We start from the raw sequence: 27,844 nt of genomic DNA, 5'->3' as shown, positions 1-27,844 counted from the left end.
GTCCAACTACTCGGAAACATTCAAATCCTGACCAGACAATTAGCAAGGCCTCTTCTTTAAAGTGATGAATATTAAAGTGGGGAGAATTAACTGATATAATCACCTCTCTCACAAAGTGTTCAAGAGGAAAAAACATGTGAACATTTAGAATTAACAAAGTTAAATTTGTGAAAGCATTTATGCAACACACGTATGAAAACAAGAATTTTAAAAAGTCACAGGTTGCTGCATTTGGTTTCCATGGAAAACAGTAATAAACACCCACCACTACCAAGTCATAATATTTCATTATTAAACTTGACCTTCCAGACTTTTTGGGTTCTTAATTTCAACAGAAGAGGCTGCTGGATAAAAAAAAAAAAAAAACCAACAAAAATGCAGAGTGTGCATTCAATTAACTGTGCACACATATGGAAAGGCACTCAGCCATGCTAAGTTTGCCTTACAGACAACCAACTGTTGTGGATGATCAATAAATTCCTCCCCTCCAAAACTACCTGTTATTTGTTTGAAAAAGTATTTTTAAGCTTTAGGCATTTGTTTTCAACCTTTTCTAAAGTAAGACTTTTTTTTTTTTTTTTCCTATTACTATTGCCAAGGATTTGGGGTTTTTTGCCATATTGCTCTAGGTCAAAAAGAAAACAAAATACATAAACTTCAAAAGAAAAAGGACTTGCAAACATCTTTGTGCAAAGAACATGCAGTAAATTCCAGCTTGAAAGATCAACCTTTTGAAAAGTTACAAACAGATCAAAATAGCATTTCTAATAGAAACTCCTGCAGGTGTTGAACCTCACATTTATCTTCTAGAGAAATTATGAAAAGGTGACAAAGAGGCATTTGTCAAAAGACTTGACTGCACCAATATTCTGAAGTACAAGTCTAAGAGACAGTTTTCTTCTAGCTATAAACCTACTCCAATATGCTCAGAAGTCACCATTTCATTAATGCAAGAGAAAAAAAATACATAACTTATGAGTGAAGTAAGCAAGGAGGGTTACAGGTGGTTAATCATCTGCTCTGAACATGTTGTGAAATGTTGTACAAGTACACTAACTCTAAGGCAATACCTGTATTCACTTACAGAAGTACCTTAGTCCCTATGTAAGAACTTGCAGTATGCAGTAAATTAAACCTGTTAATAAAATCTTGCAATGAACAGTACTCAAAGAGGCAAGTTAGGAAGCAAAGTTACCATGTTCCTTTAAACATTTAAGCCAAAACTTAGAAATAAGAACTCAGGGTCATAAATAAAAGAATCTTTTTTATTTATTAAGAACTTATCTTCACAGCTATAGCTTACTGAGTGAAATTGCATTTACTAAAACCAAGTCTGAATTAAGAAAGGAAAAAAGGTCATGTTCCTCCCCATAGTAAGGCTGCTTGTGTGACTCACAATGATGTGCAATATACCACTGTTCCAAGGTCCACACATGTTCCTTGGGCTCCCTCCTCCATTCTTAAGCAGTCACCTCTCACAGCATCAAAAGAAACTATGGCGAACTTTGCAGCTCTGATAACCTTTACTGCATTGTTAACATGGTCACTTAACCCCCCCTTCTCACCTTCCAAGCCACCATCTCAGCCTTTCTGCAGTCTGGATACACCACCACTGTCATAACCCAAACAGTAATTGCTCTATTATCCCCACAGAACTCCCTCCAGCCAGGGGTGCTTGCCACAAGCTCCACCAGCTACAGGGAGGACCTTGTCACTTACCAAAAAGGAAGCATCAACTGGTGTCATTTACTCTGTGTGTAAACTGACTGCCCAAGACAGATTTTGATACGTGGAGCTATCCTACTGACTGGTCTGTATTTTCCATCCATCTACCCAATGATTTCTATCTTTCTTACCCTTATCAAGTGAGAGCAAAGACTGCTACAAGTCTGACAAGTCCTCATTTCCCTCAAAATAAATGGCAAGGCCAGACACTAAGCGCTATGGCAAGGACAGAACTGACAGGCCTGCACAGAAGTCTTTTGAGATGTGACAGCCTGCATTTCATGTTGGAATATAAAGGGGGGTACAAAATAACATTAGAGGAAGTCTTGGCAACAGGGGGAATGCATAAGCAGGGATATGGAGGAGCTGAAATAAACTATATGTCCCAATTGCCTTCAGGATGTTCCGACAGCTGTTTTCAGAGGATCTGCAGCCAAAATTAAGTTTCTTTAGCCTTAAAAGGAGATGTTAACCTTTAAAAATTATTACTAAAGAGATACAGATGCAGATTAAATGGGAAAGGTTTCCCAGGTACTGAAACGCACATAATCAAGGTTGAAAGAGACCTTCAAGATTATTTAGTCCAACCACCACCCCAGCACCACCATACTAACCCCTAAACAATATCCCCAATCCATATCCAGATGCCTCTTGGACATTACCAGAGACCGTAACTCCACCAGCTCCCTGGGCAATTTACTCCAATACCTGACCACTCTTTCAGTGAAAAAACATTTTTCTAGTATCTAATCTGCACCTCCCCTGGTACAGCTTGAGGCCATTTCCTCTCATCCTTTCACCCGAGACATGGCAGAAGAGCCCGACTCCCCCATGCTACAACCTTCTGTCAGGTGGTTACAGAGCAATGAGGTCCTCACTGAGCCTCCTTTTCTCCAGACTGAACAACCCCAGCTCCCTGAGCTGCTCCTCCTAAGACGTGTTCCAGACCCTTCACCAGCTCTCTTGCCCTTCTCTGGGCTTTCCACAACCCTTGTTGGCTTTGGCCATGGATATCTGTTGGTGGACAGACTCCAGACTTGCTTTGGAATGACTCCATAACCAGACCCTCAATGCATTCTGGACAAGGCTTCTTACACCCATCACATTTAAATGGTTTCAAGCTTGACCTTACAGTCACACTGTTGGGTCTTGTGTTCTTCACATCTTTTCTTAGAAACCATGGGCCACAAGAGAGCTCATCGTTCTGCTGTGTTCATGATCATTTTTCTAGGTTTCTGGGATATTTGTGGTGTTAGGGTTTATGCATTGCATGACCTTATAAAGGAAGAGTCCCAAACCATGAAAGACTGTATATGTGATTATAGAACTCTCTCATATTCCTTGAGACACTCATTTTAGGACAAATAAGGAAAAAAAGCACAGAATATTCATTCTTTTGTGTCACCACGTTAGTCATGGTATTTGATAAACTAAAGGAAAAAACTTGGTAGTGAAAATAATTTCACTCCTTCCCAATCTTTGATGTTTTTTCTGTGTTGGGAAAACAATCTTGTTTCAAGAACTTGACGTACATTTACACCAAAGAGTCTCTATATTCCCACATGCTTCACCAGTGTGAGACGAGAAGGCAAATGATTAAAAATTGAAGCTGTCACACATAAAGAGATTAATTTTCCTTCAAACCCATGTGTCCTCTGTCTGAGATTTCCCCAAACATGCCTTGAGTTGTTCTTTGCAGAAATAATGCCAGGCTAACACATCACTTCAACAGAAATGCACTGGGAGACAGCAGCAGACACCGCCTCACACACTGAAACACAAAGGAAGTTACCTCTCGTTTGTTTCTCCTGGCAACTTTAAGAAATTCCATAAGGATCTGCAGTTGGGCAGCATGGGACTCCTGCAACACAGTAAATAAGGAAGCATAACTCTTCCATGGACATTAAGAGAAACAAATATTCATTTTACACACAGAAATCCACACAGCACAGAAACATTTAAAGGTTAGCAAGAGAAAAATAGCTTAAGGCAGTTTTAAAAATGGTAGTTTTGCTTTATCTCACAGGTCTTAAGGTTTTGTTTGGTTCACAACAAGCTTTTATGCAAAGGCAGCAGTCCTTGTAACAGTTCTTACTAATAAGTTGAAAAGCTTCTTTTTTTCCCTTTGGCTACTGCACCCGGAATTGATTTTGGAATACAGGTTCCTCAGAGACTCATTGGCTACCCCGGAAAATCATCAGCATCCACTTCGTGATCAACACACCAAAGGATGAAGTATTTATATAAAAAAACCGCCTTCCCCAAAATAAACATTTATGTTTATGTAGAAGTTACTGCTGAAGAGTTCTCCAGAGTGGAAGACAGCAATAAAGTCACTGATGAAATGAAACCATCCCTTTCTAATGTTTTCCATAACAGGTTATTTACCTCAGCCATCAGCATAGTATTTTCACCCAAATTGGCCAAGAACTTCACAGGACATGATAAAGAGAACCACAAGAGGAAAGAAAACTAAGACCTATATTCCAGCATTAATGCAGCCCTAATCATCTCCCAGCATTCCAAGACTTATTTGCACAACCTATCAAAATATTTGTTATTAAAGGACTGGGAACACACACTCAAAAGGGATCAAGACATAGGAGCACAGAGAATCCATTAAAGGCAGAGGGCACAGGGAAAGTAAAGACATTAGAATGCAAGAATACTACTTTTCTGAGGTTATTTTCTCACTCTCTATGCTCTGACAATAATGAAAGTGAACAAGTAAAGCTAGGCAAGAAAAATGCTTTCAAATTGTTCTTTAAATGTCAGGTGTGGTTTCGCTTTTTAGGCTTAGCATCCTTACAAGATATTCACACTCAAAAATACTCATCCACCAAGTCATATGCCTTCTTTGCTTCGGATTTGTCATAAATAATACAAAAAGGCTTGCAGAGAAAAAGAAAAAGTAAAGTTTCACCCTCTTTTTCCCTACCATAACTTCACTGAACCACAATAAATATATTTACAAGTCCCCATGCAGGAAGGCAACATAACAATTTTGCTAATAGGCAAGCGTATTTTGGGGTTACTTACTCTCCAGCAGAAAATCAAGTTGTAATTATTGATTCTGTAAGAGTGAATAAGTTAAGCCATTCCCAATACAACTTTTCCTCACCTGTTTTAAAGCACTGTCAAAATCCACCCTGCTACTCAAAGTTCACTGGGTCAAATTCTGTAATAATCCAGTCTAATTTACAAGGTCTGGTTCTCATAACTTAAACAGCATGGAATGGCCAAATACACAAAGAACTACCCCAAGCCAACTACACTTCAGTTAAATCATACCAACAGCTTGCTTCGTATTGGATAAATCTTCAAACCAGCTTCATAAACAAGAGATCTGAATTTTTCTTTCACGCATTAAATATTGAAAAAGCCTTCAGGAAAGGTGGCCATTCAGATGCTGTAGGTTCCAGCAGAAACTAAAGGGTGTGATCCTTTTCACACCCTTTAATCTATATTCTGGACTTCTTCATGCTTATTACTAAGATCTGACATTTACTTGTGCAACAAAATTAGCAAACTTCTTCACGTGCTTTTCTCTGTTCTATGAGTCACGGTCACTTATCCTTTTCTATTTTTTCTGCTTGTTTATACAACCCTGCCAGCAACAACATTATAAGCATGTTATGTGCATCCCAGCTGAAATGTTACTTCACTACAGAGGTCAGCAAAACGGTCACCTTTTAAACACCAAAACACAAGAGAAAATACTGAACAAATAATTCACCAATAGAATCTTGCTTCTGGGAAAAGGTATCAAAAGGAAAAACTTCTAAGTACACAGTGTTCATTTAAATAAGAGAAACTTCTTACTGCTTCCAACTGCTTCTTCTTCTGCACCAGCAGCTCCAGCATCAGGTTGACATTGGCTAAGTCAAGATTGTCTTGATCGGTTCCCAACAAATCTTGAATTATCTGCCACCTGTGGCCATTCTAAAAAGAGAACAAGAGGTGTTGGACAGATGGTGAGTCCAAGCCATCCAGGGCTATATAAGCCATCCAACAACGGATATTGAAAGCAACACAGCAATATTTCATCCCTCTGTAAAACTGCAAAACAGTTTTCATGTATCCAAATTCCCAGTTCTCCCATGTGTACAGGATATGGCTCCTCTGACCTACTGCGGAACTGCTTATCTTATTTTGAATATATCTGTGCTTCATGAACGCATAGTTGCTGCTGCTGGGAAAAGATTATTTCACAGCAACAATTTTATCTGATTTGTGCCTCAGTTTCTGAGAACATATTTCTGTGGGGAGAAAAAAAAAACAACTCCACATTTACCCAAGCTTAGTTGCATTACATCTGAGATACCTTTATGTGCCAATACCTTTTAATTTTTTTAAACCCAAGTAATAGGTAAAACCCTCATGCTAAACTCAAATCAAAGAAGGTAGTATCAGCTTATTTGTTCTACTGTTGCCTCTCACACTACTCCTCCTAAGCCTAAGGGAAATGTGAAAGCTGGGAAGAAGATGGAGCTCATCAGGTTGATCTCATTTAAGCTGCTTGGAGCTGTGGAGGACTCCTCAGAGGGCCAAAATACTACTACACAGCCCATTCTTCCCTGCTCTTTTCTCTTCTTCTTATCAATAAAGAAAGAGGAAAAAAGGTATCTTTAAGCACAGGAAAACCTGAATAATAGGTTAATGATAGTACAGCCTTACATCAAAAAGCCTCATGAACCAACAGGAACAGATGAAAGGTCTAAAGAACATCTAAGAAACAAGGCTGGATTAAAAAATCCTGTCCTAAAAAATCTATGACACTAAATCAAGACATTTAAATTGGAGAGAATTAGAAATGCCAGCCAGTCTAAATTAGGTATTTTCTCAGCGGCTGTAGCCTTTATGTATTAACTAGATTAAGATAAATAAAATACGTAACATCCATATAGAACACACAACTTTTTCTACAGCTCTCAACAGAACCTGTGGAAACTACTCAGGCAAAAAACTCAATTTCCATCTGCAGTAACTGGAAAACAACCCATGATTTTTGAGCAAGTGAACAGGATTTGAGACACATTTTAACATACTAATGCACTAGTTAATTGTACTACTGCTAAACTACTCAGAGGCTCAAACATGCCTTAACATGATTTCTTAATGAGACCCATTGCATTTGCTGCAATGTGTTCTTGGATGACTTCCTTTGATACCAAAAGTAATACAAGGCACATTAAAGAACAGGTACAACAGCAATGTAACTCTTTTTATAGATGTCTGCAATTTTTATTTGCTGCCAAAAGGTAGGCACAACACTGTTTGGGGCACGAAGTCATGGTAGATTGTCCACTTTTTGGTAGTTGTCAAAAATAGGTGCATCTACAGGCATAGCTTTTAAAGAGTAAAACCAGTTTCCAAGAAGCAATTGTACATGCCTTCAGGTCAGTTGTGTGCACTTCAAACCATACCCAGCTTATGCATATTTTATATTAAATATGGTATATGCATATTTTATAATGAATATAAAAACTTACTGTGAGTAAACCAATGAATCTTTAAAGAATGCTCTTTTCAAACACTGACAGCACTGGTTTCTGCAACACAGCCCCTAAATTAATACCACTTTAATATAAGCTTTTAAAAACAGGGGCTCCATGAGTTTTAATATTATTTTGCAATCTTATTTATGAATTACAAAAGACAAGGATGTCAGACATAGCAGGACAAAGTTTTTTGCAAGTTTTTTGGCTCATGTCATATATTCTTTTCAATCTTAATGTACAAGAGCATCCACTGGTGCTGCAGAGAGGTTCTGATGGACTGAGGACACAGATCACGCTCTGAGATTCCATGACATGAAGCAAGTCTAGAAGATATCCAGGCAGTTTTCTGTGGCATCTGAACCAGAACAGCAGACTCCAAACGCATCTTTCTCCCTCTTGTGGTTGGTATTAGCCTTCCCCCAGCTTCCCGATAGAACACAGCTTCTCACATGTGATCAGACAAGCCCGTGGCACTTCTAATCACTCACTGCTCTCACTGAAGCCATAATTTCCAACACTGAACGAAAATGATTACCTTTAAACAAGTGTACTTCCATGGGCAGTTTCCCAGGTTATATGCAATACATCACAGGACACTTGCCTATGCTAACACAGCTTGTCTCTACACATATTGCTGGCAGGAAGAACAGGAGTTAACGAGGTAGAAGGGATCTACTGCCACTGATATTGGTATTATGCCCTCTTAAAGCAAGTTAAAGCATCAGCTCAACAGTGCAATCTCTTGCCAGGTGCCAAGTCATTACAATTGCTGCACAGAATCATTAAATAAATATAAAAGTAAAAAAGTTGGAACATACGGTGCTACTCACTGAATGGTCCAGTTTGAGTCTTTTCTCCTCAGATCTTTGCTTCTGTTTAAGAATTAATTCATTAACTAAAAAACATAAATAAGATGTCAAAGAGATGAAGTTCACCAAACCAGTATGAAAGATTCCACCTCAATATTTTTTACTTTAGCTATTAATTCCAAGATGTTTATCAGTAATTAAAACAGTGGAAGATGTCTCCACTTTTTTCCTTACCGATTTATTCCTCGGCGGTTTGTTGTAATATACATAAAGATTTTTTACAAATCATCAAAAATACAAAGCCTACACATTCTCCAAATTGATTCAGTTCCTTTTTCTAAACACCCATGGTTCCTTGAGAAAGTTTTTCAGCTCCAAGGCAGAAGTGTATCACAGAAGAGTAGGAGGGAGATAAATCAGGTAATGTTCTATTATAGGTAAAAATAAACAAGCACAGCTGAAGAGCACAACTTTTTCCTTGAATTACTATGTGCATTTTTAAAGATATATTTTTGCTATAATTTAATTTTACACCAATCTAGTGAATGGTGCAAAGAGGAAGATAACTTCAGTCCTTTGCATACATATATACACAAGCTCTTCCCCCTCCAACACATGCCTCAAATCCCTGGACACCGGGGTATGGAAACACTCTTTGGCCCAACATGTACTCCAAGACCTGCCTCAGCACCATCTCCAGCACAACATGATTAGGTCTAAATCAGAATGCCCACTTCTGAAGCATTCCTTGGCTACTGTGACTTTGCAGACATTTACTAATAAATGGGTATCTCAGCACATGAAATCAAGATTTGCTTTAATTTGGGGTTTCATACTGCAGTGTGTTTCCTTCGATCTTTTCTCCACTAAACTAACTTTTAAACTGTATTTCCACCTAGCAACATTTCCTCCCTCTGTAAGAAGCAATTAGGATTGCATATAGGTGTATGTATGAATATTTTCTCTGTAGCTAATTTACACCTACATCCATCACATGGGCCTCACTACAGCAGCCAAAATAGCACAGTATCTAATACAGCCTCTGCCCTTTCAGTGTCCAAGCTTTGTAAACAGGGCATGTTCTTTATTATTAGGCAGAAAAGAGTGCAAAAAAACAAAAGTAAAGAGAGATTCACATCTCTAGCCACAAGAAAAACAGCTTTGCTTTTCATAGTATGGAAACAGCAGCAAGTTAATCTCACTACTGTCACTCAGCACACAGAGCTGCTCGAGGCAGTGCAGTATTAGCAATTTATACTACTAACCTTCTCTGTATAAAAATGACAACCAAAGGGATGATATTTGGATTCTGTTTTCAACATCCAGAAGACTGTAATTTACAGGACAAATTTAGAAGTGCCTGCCTTCCTTAACAAAGATGTTTCTCATGCGAGCAAGCCTAAAGCTCACCTAAGAAGTTGGGATAAAGATGATCTATGTTGTCCACAACATAGTTGCATTTGGGACATCTGTTATTGTCCTCCAGGCTCTGGTGAATACATTTATAGCTGTTCAAAAACACAAAAAACAAAGCAAGTGAGCCCACGTGAAGGAACAAAGCATAAGCACAAGGTAAGTAATATCAGCCTTAGACAAGGTGCACTGTTTGTGTTGCCAGCTAACAACTGTGCTGCCAAGAACCTACAGTGGAGTCAAAATGTTCCAGTGTTTGAACTCAGAGTGTGCTACAGCAGAAAGGCAGCAAAGTTTTCTGGCAAGGATTACAAAAGGTAGTCAAGTACTCCACTCTTATTTCGCTGAGGATTACTGCAATGTGGATACTTCAGCCCCAATACCATCTCAAATTCATGCTCCCCACTACTTCCACAGGCAGAAGTAGCAAACAGATTGAATTATTCAGAAGCAACTCTTCTAGATTAGCCAAATACTTAGCAATCTACATTAAAAGCATTTTAGGTAGCTGAGCAGAGGAAACACCTTCACCAACTTCTGGTATTTCCCCCCACCCACGGCTGCTTTTCTCACTATTGGTGACTTAAGAGGTGCTCTTTCTTGAGCTGAGGCACAGAGGAATGAGAAGATGCACTTTAGCATCAGGTTTAAGCATCTCACTAAGAACCTGCCTGATGTCAGCTCCTGAGAGACACCAGGTGGTAACATTGCTCCAGTCCTTCTAAATAAAGATATTTCAATGCTTCTCATCTTGGACCTCTAAAAAGTTACAGGTCACAGGGATAAAGTGCTACCACAGAGGGCACAAAATCAGCTGTTATCTCACCTGTTGCAAGTCAAAACTCCTCTGAAAGTTACCTGAATCTGCTGCTTGAGGAAGTACTTTATACAACTATGATATCACTTCTTATAAAGTTTATTTCTAATTAGCAGACACTGTAAGAGTATAACATAGACAGGACACTATAGCACATCATGGTTCAACATTTATACCTCCCATATATATCTCCCTACGGGAGAGGAGGAGCAGCAGGTGGTCCCAGGAATGCCCCTGAAGGCTCTTACACTTCTCCATGAAACATTTGCTCCTCGTGACAGCCAGAGAAAACATACTGAAAAGTAAGTGGGGCCAGGCCAATTCAATACAAGGAAAGCCTGGAGCATATCCTCTCTTACAAGGTTTAAAATAATTGCAAAATACAATGTACAAGCCGCTTCAAACTGTGCATAGTCTTGCACAAAGGCAAGGAAGAGCTGCCAACATTGCTCACAACACTTCTATACAGGTGATGCCAATAGAGGTAAATTAACAAACTGTTCTGACTTGGGGTAGTGGGTGTTACCAGCAGTTTATGAACATTTGATTTCTCTACAGAGGAAATATGGTGGCACAGCACTATTTCGTTAAGACACTTAGTTGTTTTGGTTTTTTGTTTTTTTTTAATCTAACAGGTACCCATCTTCAGAAAATTTATTTCAACCTCTTTCTTCAGTGTAGGGACAGAAGACAGAAAAGAAACAAACTCAGAAGGAAACGGAATCACAGCAACACCTGTCTGCACATGCTGTAAGAGATGGACATTTTATGCAATACAAGAAACCAAATATTACCAGAAGCTGTGTCCACATTTCGTCATGTAGGCTTCCTCAATCATATCAAAACAGATGGGGCTGAAAACAAAGCAAAACAAAAATCAGAAAGACGTCTTTTTTGTGTTAAAAAATGAAGAAAAGTATTATTAATTCAAAGCAGCCACCTAATTATGCTTAGGTAATAATTTTCTATATGTAAAATGAAAGGACACAGTAGTGCAACAGCAACCAAGCAGTATAAAGATCAAAAGGGCAATCAACAGTTCTTTGAACTCTCAATGATACTGCAGTTTGGTACAATTAGAAACCAGGTAAGTGTTCACTTAGAAGCTTTTAACACCTGCAGACAACCCAAACAAAGCCAGAGAATCTTCAAAAAGCAAGGCTGCAGAAGAACCTTCTAACTAGCTGTACTAGGTTTCAAACAAAATGTAAAAACCCCTGATTTTTTTACATGAATAGACAATGTATTTATAAATTATACCAAAACTAGTTTCTCCTTCATTTTTTTTCAGCCAATAGCTATCTATAATTTTAAAAAGTGGCACAAAGAGGAAGGGCAGATCAGAAATAGTAATGACGTCATGAGAACAAGGACTAATAAGTGGGTGGAGAAGGTGCCAGCGAGGGGGTGTGCCTGCAGAGCACTGCCAGGGTTGAGGCTGCAGGAGAGCAGGATTAAACCAACAGGCAGCAGGTGATACAAAGCCAAAGATGGGAAAGGTAGAATAACTAGTTAGTGACCGAAGCACAGCCAGATCTCTGGGAGGGATTGCCAAGAAGCAAGCAGGGACCTGAACAGAAGGATGTGCAAGCAAGCAGTGCTCCACAGAAACCTGAGCATGACAAGAGACAGGAATCCAGTGAGATGGGTAGGGGAAGAAGGCTGGCTCGTCAAGTGTCTCTGATATGTTTGAAAGGAAAATGAAACACAAATCAAAGAAGAGGAGAGCTGCATCCATCATACTTCCAGTGACTCCTACAGCTGCTCTCCCTGATAACTGGTGAGATATGCTCTCATGTACATATTCATCTCCAGGTCTTGCCAGCTATCCAGCAAGATGCCATGGGCAGCAACATCACAATTCTGCACGTAACGCATGGATCAGCTGTGTCACAAGCTTCACCTTGTTTCCAATGCCTTACAGAGATCCAAATGCTCTCCTCTCACTCCCACAAGTCCACAACAATCTCAGTTCTGAGAAGCTTTCACCAGCACTTGCTTTCTTCAGATACAGCCTCCTCCCACCTTCTGCCAACAAGACAGTTCTCACCGAACGAGCTGTTAATAAACTGTTAACAACTTCTGCAAAGCAGGAATCTTTATTGCATCCAAAACCCAGATCAGACTGAAAAAAGCAATGCTTGTCTGAGCAGGGGAGAAGAGCACCTCCACAGAAGGCATTCCCCCATTCCGTAATCTATTTTAGAGTATACTAGTGCTTGTTACCCCAGTGGGAAACAGTTACAAAAACAGGAGGGAGGAAACACCTCTTAAATACTTATTAAGCCCATAGAGATGAAGCTGTGGGCTTGCTATTGCAAGCCCCCGCTCTGAATCACCCTACTGGAAAACGTGGTTGTCGTGAAAGGTTTGTCCAGCCTAACATACAAGCCAGGGTGTCTTAAATATTCCACCAAATTGCCTGTATAGACACAACATAAAGGCAAACGAATCAAGCCAGAATGCTACTCTCTGAACCAACTGAGCCATCTTGAAAGAGGCCTCAGCACCTGTCTCTCTTCCACTCTGACAGACCTTTCTCTACACTTGTTTTGAGTAGCACCAACTTCAGGAGCTCAAGTCACCTTTTTCAAGTTATTTAGTTTCAAGGCACTGTTTAGTCAGAATGAATTATGACCAAGCTCAGCCAACGCGGGTGGATTATTAGCAGGAGAATAAGGCATCTCTGAATTCTAGTAGCTGGCCTTTAAAAGAGGAAGTCAAAAACTTATGGTTACATGAGTATCTAAGGGTAGTTTTTCCCCACTGGCACCGGTGGGGAGCGGTTTAACTTCTTCACCTTCTTCTAGTGATACTGTATAACTGAGGTATATGCTCTGTGTGTCATGTTAGAAACTGCTATTCCCCACAGGGCCAGATGTGATCCTTCCAGCACACTCCTAACACCCTGCAGCAATCAACAAGGCTCCTCTGTCTGCAGGAGAACATCACAAATTAGAGCTAAAATAGGAAGATTACCTCCTAACATGCCAGGCACACGAGATCACTGTTCCCAAACTACTACTTCACACCAGTTTGATTGGAGAAGTGACAGCCAAAATAGTTGAGAAAAAGCAAACAGAGCCAACAAATGTAGTTATTCAGTACCAGGGACATCATTTAATAGTACTGAAGTTTCCATTAAGAACTGTTTCCCCCAAAGTGCTCCCTGATTTACAAGGGGAAGCAAGATTGATATATTTTAATACTTACTGAAGCCAAGCTGGCTGCAACACATGAAAGTTGCTACGCACCAGTTGTCTGAAGTTAATCTAACACAGAGGGAAAGTTAAGAAAGAAGTGGAGTGATAGGGACTTGAGGCATACTGCAGTTTATAGTACACACTGAAACAGGGAAGCAGAAGCATGATGAAATCAAGACTTCTATGTATGAGGTAGCTTATTTTCTACTTGTCTTAAGCAGCAGAATCAGGTTAAAAGGATGCAGATGACTTCAGCAAGTCAAAAATGTCACTGATCTCTAGGAAATAAGGCATCAGTATCTGATGAAAATTATTTTTTAATCCAGCACTGCAAAGGCTTACCATTCTTTCTCTGCAGGGCAGACCTCAAACATTTTAAACATCCATTTTAACCAAGTTCATGGCTCTAAGTTTTGCCAGTTGTTTTCCAGGCACCTCTCAAGAGTGCTAACATCACCCTACTGCTACACAAACACCTGGCTGAAGTGGTCACTATGAAATTTAAACACACTTCAACAGCAAACAAGATTCATTATAGTGCCTGCCTCCTATTCAGCTTCTCTGTGGTGTAATTGGAGACCAGGACTTGCTGCAGGCTCTGTCCTTCCCATGGAAGGTGGCCAGATTAAAGACCACTGCTGCTAGAATCTCCTCAATAGGAAGCTCTAATATAACAACGGGTAGTAAGACTCCTTGTACATGGTATGCAAACAGCTTGCTGTGTTTTTAGTTTGTGACTTCAGGGCAGATCTGCAATATTCCTTACTAAAACTGCTTTCCAGACCACAAACATGGGAACAACTACACTCAGCCCATGCCTGGATTAACAGGTAACCAGCTGAGGAAAGAACTGGTTTTAAAAACCTACGAACCTGCAAGTCCAGGTGGCATACAGCCCTTCCCACAGCTGAGCTGTGGTGTTGGGTGTACGCCTCCAGATCAGCATGCAACACCCCCTCTGCCATATATTATTTGTGCCAGAGCTCAGAAACAAGGACTGGTACGAAGCAGCCATTGGAGAGACGAGGAAGATCCGCTCCATCCAGGGAGCAAAGCAGAGAGTAACTGGTTTGAAAGAGGTTTAGTCAACCACTAATTGGGAGGGCTAATACAAGGCCTGGGAAAACTAAGCAATTACATTGCTGGGCAGGAGAAAATCCTCTGATTAGAGGATTCCCTTTCAGACACTCTCCAGGCAAGTGAAAAGACACCTGGCTACAGGAACAGCACAAAAATACCTTTATATTCTGCTTCTTGCACTACAAGAAATGAACTTTTCCCTTTTATAATAAAGTTGTCCAGAAAGTCACACCTATTTGCACTCCCGACTGAAGTTACACATTTCCAGGCAGAAACTGACATACGCCACAAACAGGACGCATTTGCAAACTCCTGAGCATACACTTGCTAAACATTTCACAACCCAAAGTAGCAACACATGCCAATGTTTACCTTAGAGCCTCTGCCTCACTTGAGACAGTGCTTTCAGAAGACAGGCAGGGAAGTCGCACATATTAACACTATTGAGGGCATTTCCACTTGCACCTTGACTTTCAAAACTCACCAAACTTCTTTACTCTTTCCCATCTTCCATCTGCTACAGGCATAATCTGCCACTGAGTTTACAGCTGTGGCTAACAGCAACTTACAGCTCATGTTCATAAAAATTATCAGGTGTTCTCTGCATCTGGCAGCATCTTGAATGTGTCCTTACAGAGGCAAAAAGGGCATATGAGAAACTTCTGTTTCTCACACTGAGATATGTAAAGGTTGTTTAAATCAATTATTTAAACTTACACACACACCTGCCTTCTTGGACATTGCTCAAAACTCCAGAGCTGTCCAGTTCAGTTTATTTCTACATAACTGTACTGCTAACTCAAATAAAAAAGACGGACACTGTAATTTGAAGCTAGAACAATAATAAGTAAGAACAAGCCCTTTAGCCCACAGAAACATACAACAGTGAAAAACCCAACTATAATCATTGTCTACTCTCAAAACTTCTGATCCACACTTCAGTATGTTCAATGTGGCTCTTGTAAATACCAAGAAAAGACATTTTGCCCTGATTACTACTAGGCTGATTTCTTTCCTCTCACTTGTTCTGTCAGCAGTGCTTCTCAATGAGGAGAAAACAGCTAATTACAGGTTCTCCTTGAAGCATGCGCAGTACTTACCTGCAGAAAAAAAACCAAGAACCTCAGCTTTTTGAACCATCTAAAAATATGTCAAGTCTACAAATTGGTTATGGGTGCAATTTCCTTTGCAAACCCTTCATTTCTACAACAGACAACAAAATAGGAAATAAGAGCTGACTAGAAAGGGCAGGGAGCCATGCTGGCAGAACACTACTGCCAGAGTGTAAGAGTAGAGGGAACAGAGGAGAATGGGCACTTGTAAATGTGTTCACACCCCATGACCAGAAAACCTGTGAGCAACAGAGCTCACATGAAGAGCTCTTAAATCCACCTAACGGCCTAGAGCCAGAGCAGGCCATCAGCTGATTACAGCAGTCCTCTCATCCCCATTCTGCTACTGAGCAAACGACTAACTACAATAGGAAGCAGTAACTTTTGACTACTACTTATTCTTAATAAGAATTACTTACTGTTTTTTCTGCCACTCACTTCTTAGCAGCTTCAGGTTCTCACTTCAGTAGCAAGGGTATTTTTTATCAACTCTGCTAAACGCTTTACAAGCTGTAAAGTTAAGCCTACAGGGTTTTGAGGCAATACCTGTCCTGTGGGAGATGCCTCACATCCAATCCTCACCTGTAAGTCAGAGCTGTCAAAATCATCTTGGAAGCTGTGGCCTACTTACCTTCTTCTTTTTTTTACTGTTTTCTTTCCATACATGACTTTCCTACAACTCGATCTTTTTCCCACTACCTCTTCCCTGTTTGCCTTTCTCAGATTCAAACATACAACCTTACTTCCTGTTCTCACATTTTAGCACATCCAACCAGCTACAAAAATCAAACCTAGTCCTTATGTTGGGAGGTTTGAAACCCACCAGCAACGAGTTCTCTTCAAAACTGCAAATTGCCAACAGTCCTCAAACCATGTCGCAGTGGGCCTTAGTTTACCAATTCTGTTGAAAGGTGATTTCCAGCTATGAGCTACAGCTCTGGCTGTTAGAAAAACAACATCTGAAAAATGTTTATCCCATCACAGAGGAAATTCCCTACTAATCTGGTTTTAGGTGCCTGCCTGACACAAAACTTGTTGCTGTTTCAAACTAGACAACCTTTCCCAGCAACACAGGCAAACCAAGCCAGCTTTGCTGGAGCTATCAACCATCACGAAGCTCCTTGGAGTAGGAGACGGTGTGCCCCATCCCGAGGGGTACTAAATCCTTCACTGAATCCTCTTCCAAAGACAGAGAGCTCCAGACCACTCGAGGTCACATTGTCCAGGAAAACAAGGCAGTTGCTGTGTTGTCAGTATGCTGTGAGGAAACATCTCGTGCTGCAGGGCCTCTCCAATAACTTGGGTGCACTCAAGGAGGAACCTGCCAAGAATAACCTGATTTTGCTTAAAAATAGAGAGGGTGGAGGCAATGCTGCTACACAGGGCCAAAACCAGACAAAATCAGAGAATCAGTTAGGTTGGAAGAGACCTCTGAGATCATCAAGTCCAACCTATGACCCCACACCACCACGTCAACTAGACCAGAGCACTGAGTGCTACATCCAGTTGTTCCCTGAATAGCTCCTGGTCCAGGTTGCTGCCTCCCTGGGCAGCCCATTTCAACATATAATCAACCATTCTGTGAAGAAATTCTTCTTAACATCCAACCTAAACCTCCCCCGATGCAGCTTAAGGCTGTATCCACGTGTCCTGTTGCCGGCTGTCAGAGAGAAGAGTCTGATCCCCACCTGGCTGAAACCACCTGTCAGGGAGTTCTAGAAAGTGATAAGGTCCCCCCTGAGCCACCTCTCCTCCCTAGGCTAACCCTCTCCCCCCCCAGCACCCTCAGCCGGTCCTGGTGCTCCAGCCCCTTCCTCAGCTCCGCTGCCCTTTTCTGTACCCACTCCAGCACCTCCATATCCTTCCTGAATTGAGAGGCCCAGAACTGGACACAGGACTGGAGGTGTGGCCTCGCCAGAGCCCAGTACACAGGGACAATCACTTCCCTAGTCCTGCTGGCCACACTATTTCTGATAGAGGTACAAAAGAGGGTAAACCCCAAAGCCAGAAACCCCGGAGGGCTGCAGGGGTTCCAGCGCCAGGAGGGGCTGCCGCCCGCTCCCTCCTCCCGCCGCTATTCCACACTCCCCAGGCTTCCCGACGGCATGGCGGCGCCCCGGCTTCCCCCAGCGACATATCGCGACATATCCCGCTCACCACACGAAGTCGTTGCTCTTGTCCTCGTAAGAATTGATGAGCCCGTTGCAGAGCGGGGTAAGCAGCGGCCTCTTCCTGCCGCCGCCCCCCGGCGCCGCGGAGGAGCCGCCGGGCCGAGCCGCCCCCGCCGCCAGGCGGGCCAGCCCCGCGCCCGACCCCGACACGGCGGCCGCCACCAGCACGGGCCGCGCCGCTGCGCCGCCCGAGGAGGACGAGCCGGGCGCCATGGCCGCCGAAGAGGAGGAGGAGGAGGAGGAGGATGAGGAAGAGGAGGAGGAGGAGGCCGGTGTGGCGGCGGGCGGCACAGCGGGGTGCGGCGGGCGGCTGCCCGACATGCCGAGGCCGGGCAGGGCGGAGCGGCCTCAGCGCATCCCCGTGCGCGCGGGGACAATAAAGTTCCTTCAAAGAAAAAAAAAAAAGGAGGAGGGGGGCAAAAAAAAAAAAAAAGAAAAATGAAAAAAATCCCACACAATAAAAAAAAAGAAAAAAACCAAAAAAAAACCCCCAAAACGGCAGCCCCGGCGCGGCGCTTGTTCAAGCTTTATTGACAGGCGGACAGCGCGGCCGCGCGTGCGCGGGGCGGGGCCGCGCCCCCGAGGGGCGGGGCGGGGCGGGGCGCGGCCGCGCTCCCCTCACGGGGCAGCAGGACCCGAGGCTGCTGGGGATTGGAGTTTTCTCCGCACAGCCCCGGCCACAGGCGCGGCAGCCGGCTCGGAGCCGTGGGACCGGCCGAGGGGTGTGGGCCAGGAGCTTTCCAGCCCCGCCTGAAGCCGCTCCCCCTGACACCGCGTCTGGTGGTGCACAGTCCTGAGGCGCGAGTGTGTTGAGGAGCGGCTGAGGGAGCTGGGGGCGGCTCAGCCTGGAGAAAAGGAGGCTGAAAGGAGGCTCAGAGGGACCTTCTTGCTCTCTCCAACCACCTAGAGGTTGTGGCCAGGTGTGGGTGAGGATCTACTCCTAAGCAACCAGGGATAGGACAAGAGGACGTAGTCTCAAGCTGTGCCAGGGGAGGTTCGGGTTGGACATAGGGAGGAACTTTTTCACGACAAAGGGTGATTTTGTATCGGAATGGGCTGCCCAGGGAGGCTGTGGGGTCACCGTCCCTGGTGGTGTTTAAGGAAAGACTACAGGTGGTACTCGATGCCATGGTCTGCTTGGCAAGGTGCTGTTGGGTCACTGCTTGGACTCACAGGTCTTTTCCAAGTTAATTGAGTCTGTGGTTCTATGGTCTCCCTCAGAGCACTGAGGGGAAGGCAGTGAGGCCTCAGAGCGGAATGTGCCAGGCTGTCACTCAGAGACCCTCCTTGCGCACCCTGAGCCCCAGTGCCACAGAGAGATCCCCTGAAGGCCAGGGCTAACCTGTCTCTCACAGGAGGTTCTTCACCTGCAGTTACCCCTAAGACGTGTACCCCAGAAGGCAGCTGTAAGCGTGCTGAGCTTTATCCTGAGTGTCAGGTGCCATCCAGCCCCACAGAAAGAGATGGATCCGTGGACTGAAGCCAATTGTGTGAGATTCAACAAGTGCCAGGTCCTGCACTTGGGTCACAACAGCCCGAGGCAGTGTGACAGACTGCAGGAGGAGGACCAGGGGGTGCTGGTCAACAGCAGCCACACCTCAAGTGCTGTGTCCAGTTCTGGGCCTCTCACTGCAAGAAAGACTTTGAGAGGCTGGAGTGGCTCCAGAGAAGGGCAACAAAACTGGGAAAGGGGCTGGAGGATGAGTCCTCTGAGGAGCGGCTGAGGGAGCTGGAGGGGGCTCATGCTGAAGAAAAGGAGGCTCGACCTTATCACTCTGACACTCCCTGACAGGAGGCTGTGGCCAGGTGAGGATCAGGCTCTGCTCCCACATAACAAGTGACAGGACAAGAGGAAATGGCCTCAGCCTTGGCCAGAGGAGGTTCAGGTTGGACATCAGGAAGGATTTGTTCATGAAAAAGGTTGTTAAGCACTAGAACAGGCTCCCCAGGAAGGTGGTGGAGTCACCATCCCTGGAACCTAACCCTAACCCTAACCCTGGCACTGTTCAAGAAATGACCGGACATGGCACTCAGTGCTCCAGTCTGGGTGAAAAGGTTGTGATCAGTCACAGGTTGGACTCGATGATCTTGGAGGTATTTTCCAACCTAAACAATTCTACAATTCTGTGAAAGATGTCTGGTATTGAGTGAACAGCTTTTCCCAGGCTTGAGCCAGCTCTCTGCTGCCTGGGTGGGTGGGAATCCCAATGGTGAGGACCACAGCGGGTTCCTGTTTTCCAACAGCAGGCCTGAGTTTTACAGAAGCAAGGGCAGACCAGTTTCTGCACAAGTTAATTCGAAAATGTTGATAAAGGATGCCCCAAAGATGCTTTGGGTGTTATGAGAAACGTTGCCCCCACATCCAGCCTTTTGCAAGCCAAACTGAAAAGTTCATGAAACACAGCACTTGTCAGCTCCTTAGCTTGGCCAGAAGAACTCTGGAGAGATACCTGCTGTTCCCTTTCATTTCTCTTTCAACAGCCTATGGAAACATACTGCCTCCTTTGCATTGAGTAACTGTATTGTCTGCAGTCAGCTTTCCTTGTCTAGAGTTAAGGAGGCAGCTGGTGAAACACTAGGGCATTCCCTGAGCAGGGCATTCCCCGAGGAGGGTAATCGTAAACCCAGGTATGGGAAAACGCCCAAAGAGATCAGCGCTGCAGCACTCCTCCCAGTAGGGACAGCAGAGTGAGCCGTAAAACCAGTATGGGAGCTGGTAAAACTGGTCTGAGAGAACAAAAAGAAGGTGCTTCAGGTAGGCAGTATTGGTCGGGAGACCTCACAGGCATGCCGCAGGCTGGCAGGGATGCTGGATGACAGATGTCCCAAAGGGAGCCTGGCAAAACACAGCTCTGGATTTACCCTGGAGATGCGGCTGAAGGGGTAGAGCTGTGGAGTGCTCCTCCTGACCTCCCCTGTCGGAGGTGCTCGAATACCATTGGATATTTGCCTCTGTATGTTTACCCCTCACGTTGGGAAAAATCCCCAAGGCAGTCAGCAAGACCCAAAATGTCTCTGAGGAATTCGATTCAAGCCAGGAAATTCAAAGGCAGTTTTGCTGTGAGATCCAGGTCATTAGTCTCACCTTTATAAGCTGACGTCTGCTATTAGAGTCACTCCCATGATTTAACTCTTCGTTGCTGTTATTAAAAAACATTTTAAAATATAGTTTTGGGGGTTCTTTTTTGTGTTTTGTTTTGGGTTAGGATTTTTCTTTTTTTAGCCATTGTGTTCCCATGCTTTCTGTAAATCGCCTTCTGACTGGCGGGTCTCAGGACTAGCTCCATAAAGTCATTGAAATTCCCCTTGTCTTCAGTGGAAGCAAAAGAGAATTGCTGTTATTTACACCTTTCTTTCAGCCTGGCTGTCAGTGTCTGTGTGCATCTGATTTTCTATTGCTAAGAGAAAGGAAAGCCTCATTTCCTGGTCTTCCAGAGGGATCAAAAGCTTTATGGATGAGCATCTACAATGGACTTTCAGAAGTCGTAAGGAGTAGTACTGGCAATAGCACAACCCCGTGCTTTGCACTGAAATACTGGCCGATCCTTGAAAAGTCTTGCTGATGGCATTACTGACTGTGCTCCAGGGAGGAAAAAATGACACAGGCAAAAGCTGTTAAAGATCAAATATATGCCCACTTATGCCTGTATATAACTGGCCTTCACAACATCCCCTACACCCACAGCCCTGGCAATGAGTGTGTTACCCAGCACTTCAGTACCCGAGGAAGATCTTCCTGATTCCTGAGCTTTAGGATACCATTATAAGCTCTTGGAGACCCTCTAAGTGAATGCTTGCTTTTCACTGCCCAGATACACCCGGAGCAGCCTCTGGCTGCTGGAGACCCTTCTTTCCTGGGGTTACCTTGCATTACCAGTTCCACGATGCATGTATGCAGCCCAAGGGAAGGTCAGATGCTGCTTACTGGAGATACCTGTGTGTTGTGTCGGGAAGAAGGACACGGATAAAGTCTTCCAGCTTTAAAGTTCACTGCAGCTGGAACAGTGATTTGTCAGTTATCTTCTTGTTCTTGTTAGCACAAAATGAGCTCTAAGAATTAATTTGATTTAGTCCAGGTATCAACAACACTGTGATTACTCTCAGTGGCCAGGGTGCAAGGGTGAAATGTGATAGATCAGCTGTGAGAGGTTTCTCTGTCTCCTCCACTCAGCAGTGTGCCTCTGCACTGCCTGCAGGCCGGAATCCTGCATTGAAGCACAACTCACGATGGGCTCAGGACAGAGGGGAAAGTCTCGGTGTGGGGACATCTGCACCCTCATGTAGCACACTCTTCATAGAGTCCTGCTTCCAGAGGATTGCCTGTGTTTCCTCACTTAATGGAGATATGTCTGTCTGCCTTCAAAGGTGTGTGGATCAAGCAAAGGAAAGCAAACATCACCCATTCCCAAGTGGCCTGAAACTTAGGCTGCAAACAAATCAGTTTCTTTGGGATAAGCTGTCTCCAGCTATAGACCTCATGGTTATTTTACACAAAGAAACTGGTATTTCTGACAGATGTACATTTTGATAGGCTGGCTGTAGGAACCTGATCTTACTCTTCTGTATTTTCTAGCCTCTGAATCCAGTCACTGACAATGTCCCAGCAAAGTATCAGTTCTGATCCTGTGCAAAGAGGGAAGACACACTACCCATGGCATTAAAGGAAGGAGAAAAGGAGAAGACAAATAGTGTGTAGGTGAATGAACTTTAATAGCAGTGTAAGATTGTGCTCTTTTGGGTACATAAATCCTACTTACTACGGCCCCTGAGTTTGCGACATTTACAGCTGCAGCTCCATTTACCTGTGCAACAAGCAGCTGCAGCCATGATGTCCAGTGGCAGCACAGCCACGGGAATCACTAAGGATGCTCTGCACGGATCATCCCTCCTCTTGCAGGGAGACGGAGACTTCTTCCACACCGAATGATACATGGGCCGCATGTCTGGGGGAAGTGACAGCCACCTCCCAGGCTCCAGGCTCCGTTCCGGACTGCTGATGACTCATTAGGAAAATTGCTTCTGCTTCCGCTTCTGAGCCTGCTGCTGCCACCTAATTTCCACCGGGTCCGTTAGTCCATTCAGGAGCTCAGCAAACCCTGCTAGGAACTGCCACCCTGGCTTGGGAATTGCTGCTCCAGGGGTTATTAGAGAACTTTTATTAATAATCATTGCATTAACCACTCAGCTAGTCAGTGATAGAAATGTCATTTCTCCCATTTTATAGCTGAGAAAAATGAAGCACAGACAGATTCATCACCTGGTTACAGAGTCAATAGGAATTCTTAATGCTCCATAAATCTGAAAATTAGGCTGTCAGCATCTTCTGGAGTGAACCTACAGCAAAGCTATTCAGGAGACCTAGTTCCTACCCATCAGGTACCTCCTTCCCCAGTTTACTGGGAGAAGCCAGGACACACCTCTGAATTTCAATTCCTGCAGTCAGGCACAGAGACGTGGGGGTCTTGACGGGATGGAGGAACACAGCTCGGTGCTCCCTGCCCACAGCAGACGTCTCCTCCACAGTGAAGAGCCCTGAGGAGGGGCCATGATGCACTTAACGACCATGCTTTGATACAGGGCTAGGAGGTAATTGCTCACATAAAAATTCAGGTACGTGTCTGGCCATCACCCGAAACTTGACTGTGAAAGATTATTTTGTTGTTAAAATATACAATTTAGGTTAACTCAGGCTGCTTGGGAGATGAGAACAGCAGGAACTGTGGGGGACTGAGTTGGTTGGTTGTTTTTTCAATTTCTTTTCTAGTTTAATAGTACAAAAGCAAGTAGTGCTAGGAGGGAGGATGCTTAGAGACATCTACTCTATTTAAGATTATACAGAGTTCTTAAAAAAAAGATTTTTTTCAATGCTTTATAACAACACCTTTGCTACTTGCAAGATGAAATTGGATGCCTCAGCCTTAGGCTAGCTCCAAGCTGACATAGGGATTTTAAGCAAAATGGTTTAACCCCTTTCAGAAACAAGGAATAAGCAAAAATAAAGTATTTAAATTTATTGCTGTGTATAAAAAGTTCAGATCTATTAAAGAAAAAAAAAAAAGAAAGAGGTATATGGTAGAAGTGTCTTCTTTGCACTGCGAACAGCTACATCACTCTGGTCTTCTGAAGAGAAATTTGACTTGATTGAACTAAAATGAGGTTAAAATAATTTGGTGATTCTTTCGTAATACTGAAATACTGTCTTCAAACTTCCCAGGCTCTACAGAGACCTGAAGAGAAATGTCCATGAAACTGCTGTTTTAACGTGTGTGCGCTGAAGCAAAGCTACAGGGGAGCCTGACCTACAGCAGCAGAAACAGGTACCTGATTCACTGCTCAAAATTATGAAATTCCCCTTACACAGGAAAAATAATGATACCATCTCATTGTTAGACACCACACTGGAATGGATGTGTCTGGGGGTAGAGTGAAGGTTCCCTCATGGCACATCCTTTTGCTCCAAGAGTGTTTGACCTTTTATTAAGAGTAGGTTTTCTAGGCAAATATTAACTAAACCCTCTGCTCGGTATAAGCATGGATAGAGATGGTTTCTCACGCACACAGGCTTGACCCAGACTCAGTTTGTACAACCCCAGGTCTGTCTTGGGATGCTGAAGCTCTGCCAAACTCTCTGGTTCTCATGCAGTGCAGCGGCAAAGCTCAGCTGTTCCTCACCTGCTCCCACTGACACCCCCCAAATCTGGCCAAACTCAGCCCCTGTTGTCACTCCCATTTAGCTAATACACCATGTCTAAATACAGCCACAACCAAAGTAACTTCTTGTCTAACTGTAATAATCATTTTAATAAAGATGATTTTGGTATCTATCTATGTCTAGGCTGATTTCTCTCTCACAAGATGTGATAACATTGATGTAGTTATGTGCTCTTACAGTATGAAACAAGTCTATTTAGCAGACTGCATTTGGGTCTTTGAACGTGAGCATGTGCTGCTATCTCTGAAAACTCCCTCCTTTATTATCATGGAAGGCAAAAGTCCTAGAACCACAGAATGGTTTGTGTTGGAAGGGACTTTAATGATCATCCAGTCCCCCTTTCCATGGGAAGGGACACCTTCCACTAGACCAGGTTGCTCCAAGCCCCATCCAATCCGGCCTTCAACACTCTCAGGCTTGGGGCAACCACAGCTGCTCTCTTTCAGCAGAGGAATAGAGGAGAGGCAGCATCATACCAGGTGTCAGGACCTTGGGGGCACCAAAAAGTGTTGATTGCCTTGAGCAGCCTCATCTGGGACCTCCACCCACACATCCTCTAGCAGTTGGCCCAGGCACTATATTTAAGGTCATCCCGGGGCTTTTCTCCTTGCCTGAGATGTAGGGTGATGATGCCTAACCCTCTCTACGGGTGGGACCTGGTACCTCTGCTGTAGGTACCTGGTTGCCATTCCTGCCTCATCTGCTGCTGCCTCTGGATGGGCCTAGGACCTGGCTCCTCTGCTGTGTCTGACTGGTGGACTCTGTTACCAGAATCCAGCCCTCCCTGCTGTGCTCAGGCTGGACCCTTCTTGATGAGTGCCCTGCTGTGCTGGGGTTACCCTGGGCTCCTGGCTTGTCCCCTGCATGGGGCAGCCCTTGGCTGCTTCCCCTGCCTGCTGTCTCTTTGCTAGGCTGGGTGGATGGCAGGTGACAGGGGTTAGTGCTGCAAGAACCTGCCCAAAAGAGTCAGCTGTCAGTTTGGGGTAAGCTGTAGATGGCTGGTAGAAAGTCATAGAATCTTAGAATGGTTTGGGCTGAAGGGGACCTTAAAGATTATCTAGTTCTAACCCCCTGCTGTAGGTAGGGACAACTTTCAATAGACCAGGTTCCTCCAAGCCTCGTCCAACCTGGCCTTGAACACTTCCAGGGATGGGGCAACCACAGCTTCCCTGGGCAGCCTGTTCTAGTGCATCACCATCCTCACAGGGAAGAATTTCTTCCTAATATCCCATTTAAACCTGCCCTCTGTCAGTGTGAAGCCATTCCCCCTTGCCCTGCCACTCCAGGCTCTTTTCCAAAGTCCCTCTCCAGCTCTTCTGGAGCCCCTTTGGACACTGGAAGGGGCTCTAGGGTCTTTCTGAAGTCTTCTCTTCTTCAGGCTGAGCACCCCCAGTTCTCCCAGCCTGTCTTCATAGGAGTTTATTTTCCTTTGTTTCTCTGTTTCTTTTTTAAGCTAGTCTATATATATATATATATAAATTTCTGTGGTCTTGTTACCTGCTTTGAGCTGCTGTAGCATCCCTGCAGTGCCTCAGTTGGCCTCTGCCACCCCTGTCCCCCCCAGCCCTGTGTAAGGCAGGGCACAATTTGGGCTGTCGTGACCAAGGAGAAGCTGCCCTCACTGGGACAATCTTCAGCCCCGGAGCTGAGGGTGCCTTCATGGCAGCAGCGCTCTACCGTGCCGGTTTAGCATCAGGGCGATCAGCCGGAGTGGGGAAGACATGGTTTTGAGAGCAGCTTCTCAGTACCAGTGCTTGCCATCAGAGGGCAAACTCAGCCCAGGTGAAGATGCTCCGTACGCGGTCATTGCAGCTTGCTGCTTCCCAGACTCATCTCTGCGAGGTAATGACGAAGGCAAGAGGCCATTTACCGTCCTTCTCGCAGGGGACGGACACAGCTTCCCATCTCTGCCTGCTGCCGGGAAGGGCTCTGCTCCTCGGTTCCCTCGAGAGCAAATCTTGCTTTGCAGGAGCATCTCAGCCAACAGCAAGAGGCAAGGATAGTGCTGTGAGCTTCGAGTCAGAGCGGTGTAACACAGAAGGGATTCCCGGAAAGCAGCAGGTTTGGGCTTTAACATCCCAAATACAGCATAACCTTCCTACTCTGGCTGAATTTGTATTTATGGCTGAATATAGACTTTGAGCAGCACTCTGCTTGGTGCTTGCTTTCTGTCCAGCATCTTGCTGCTCTCCAGAGCCCACCGGTGGGCATGGCTGTACAGCCCTAGCAAAACCAGTGGCATTAAAGTAACCTCTATGGGAGTGGTGCCCCTCAAGCGTTTCAGATGCATCCTGGAGGAGCAAAGTGTTCTATACCGCTGCAGCTCTGACCTCTCCCAGGAGCCCCATCTGCTGGCATGTGGGCCCGGCTGCCAGCCCAAAACACTCCATGCTTCCCAAGGCATTTGGGGAGGATTTAAATCTTGCCAGTTCTCCCCTTTGCCTCTTCCAATGAATCTCAGTCTTAATCCACACCCCTCCCCTCAGTAGCCAGAGGCTTCCTTTAAAAAGCTGGAGGGCTTTTCAGAAGGGAATAATGAACCAGACGCTTTCCCGGTGTCTCTCTTTGTTTTTACAGCCCTGGGTCTCCCCTGAGGACAGAGAGTCCTTTGTACTGCATGGAGTCCCCTTACAAAAAGGGGCTTGTGAACAGAGCATCCTCCCATTGGGTACCACACCACATGGATTTTTTTTTTTCCACCTGTCCTCCTAGGCATAGCCAGCGTCAAATCCCTTTCTGTGTGTGTGAGGAACTGAGCCAAAAGCTTTAACCTTGGAGATGCATGGTGGATGCATGTCAAATTGCTCAGTGCCATCCTGCTGCCCACCCTCAGTCTAGCTGGAAGGTAAACAAAGGGTTAACCTGGTTGTCATCATCTCCTCTGCCCAGTTGATATTTGGAGTGAAGCCACATTCCAGTTTAAAGACAGCTGATAATTGAATAAACTCTGCATCTTGAGTGAATGTAAAACCAAGACAGGAGCTCTCCCCATCAGAAGTCAATACGTTTCCTCTTGCAGGGATTTTTGTCCGGAGCTAATGCTGCAGCTGCCCTTTCCAGGGGATGAGTGCATGTTTGGGAGCAGTCAATTTTTGCCTGCCTTAAGGCTTTAAATTTAGGTCTCTGTGTGCATAAAGGAGATTCCTATTTCTATTTCCTGCTAAATGTGAAATCTAGGGCTACAGTCTCAAATGCCCTTCAAACCATTAAGCCTTAAGTAGCTTACTGATGGTTTGGTGTTGTCCAGGATCCTTGCCCAGGTAACAAGGAAAGAAAGGCAGAGAGTTGCAAATACAGCTCA

General features: G+C 44.4%; 1 protein-coding gene across 2 annotated transcripts in view; it reads right to left on the bottom strand.

Annotated features, from left to right (window-relative positions):
- The window catches only part of COP1 (COP1 E3 ubiquitin ligase), a 126,184-nt gene extending 107,798 nt beyond the window's left edge, over positions 1-18,386 (bottom strand). The window contains exons 1-6 of one of the 2 annotated variants that reach the window (XM_032117768.1): positions 17,818-18,386; positions 11,060-11,119; positions 9,446-9,543; positions 8,045-8,121; positions 5,548-5,667; positions 3,518-3,586 (exon numbers count right to left, since the gene is read on the bottom strand). In XM_032117768.1, the coding sequence (XP_031973659.1) occupies positions 3,518-3,586; positions 5,548-5,667; positions 8,045-8,121; positions 9,446-9,543; positions 11,060-11,119; positions 17,818-18,152 (759 nt within the window). In that variant the 5' untranslated portion in view covers positions 18,153-18,386. The remainder of the gene's footprint in view (positions 1-3,517; positions 3,587-5,547; positions 5,668-8,044; positions 8,122-9,445; positions 9,544-11,059; positions 11,120-17,817) is intronic. The other variant, XM_032117769.1, reaches the window with a different exon arrangement.
- Positions 18,387-27,844: the final 9,458 nt, after the last annotated feature.

The sequence above is a fragment of the Corvus moneduloides genome, chromosome 9, assembly GCF_009650955.1.
Source record: "Corvus moneduloides isolate bCorMon1 chromosome 9, bCorMon1.pri, whole genome shotgun sequence".
NCBI lineage: Eukaryota > Metazoa > Chordata > Aves > Passeriformes > Corvidae > Corvus > Corvus moneduloides.
The sequence above is the reverse complement of the archived record's forward strand: the minus strand, read 5'-3'. Positions and strand labels throughout refer to the sequence as shown.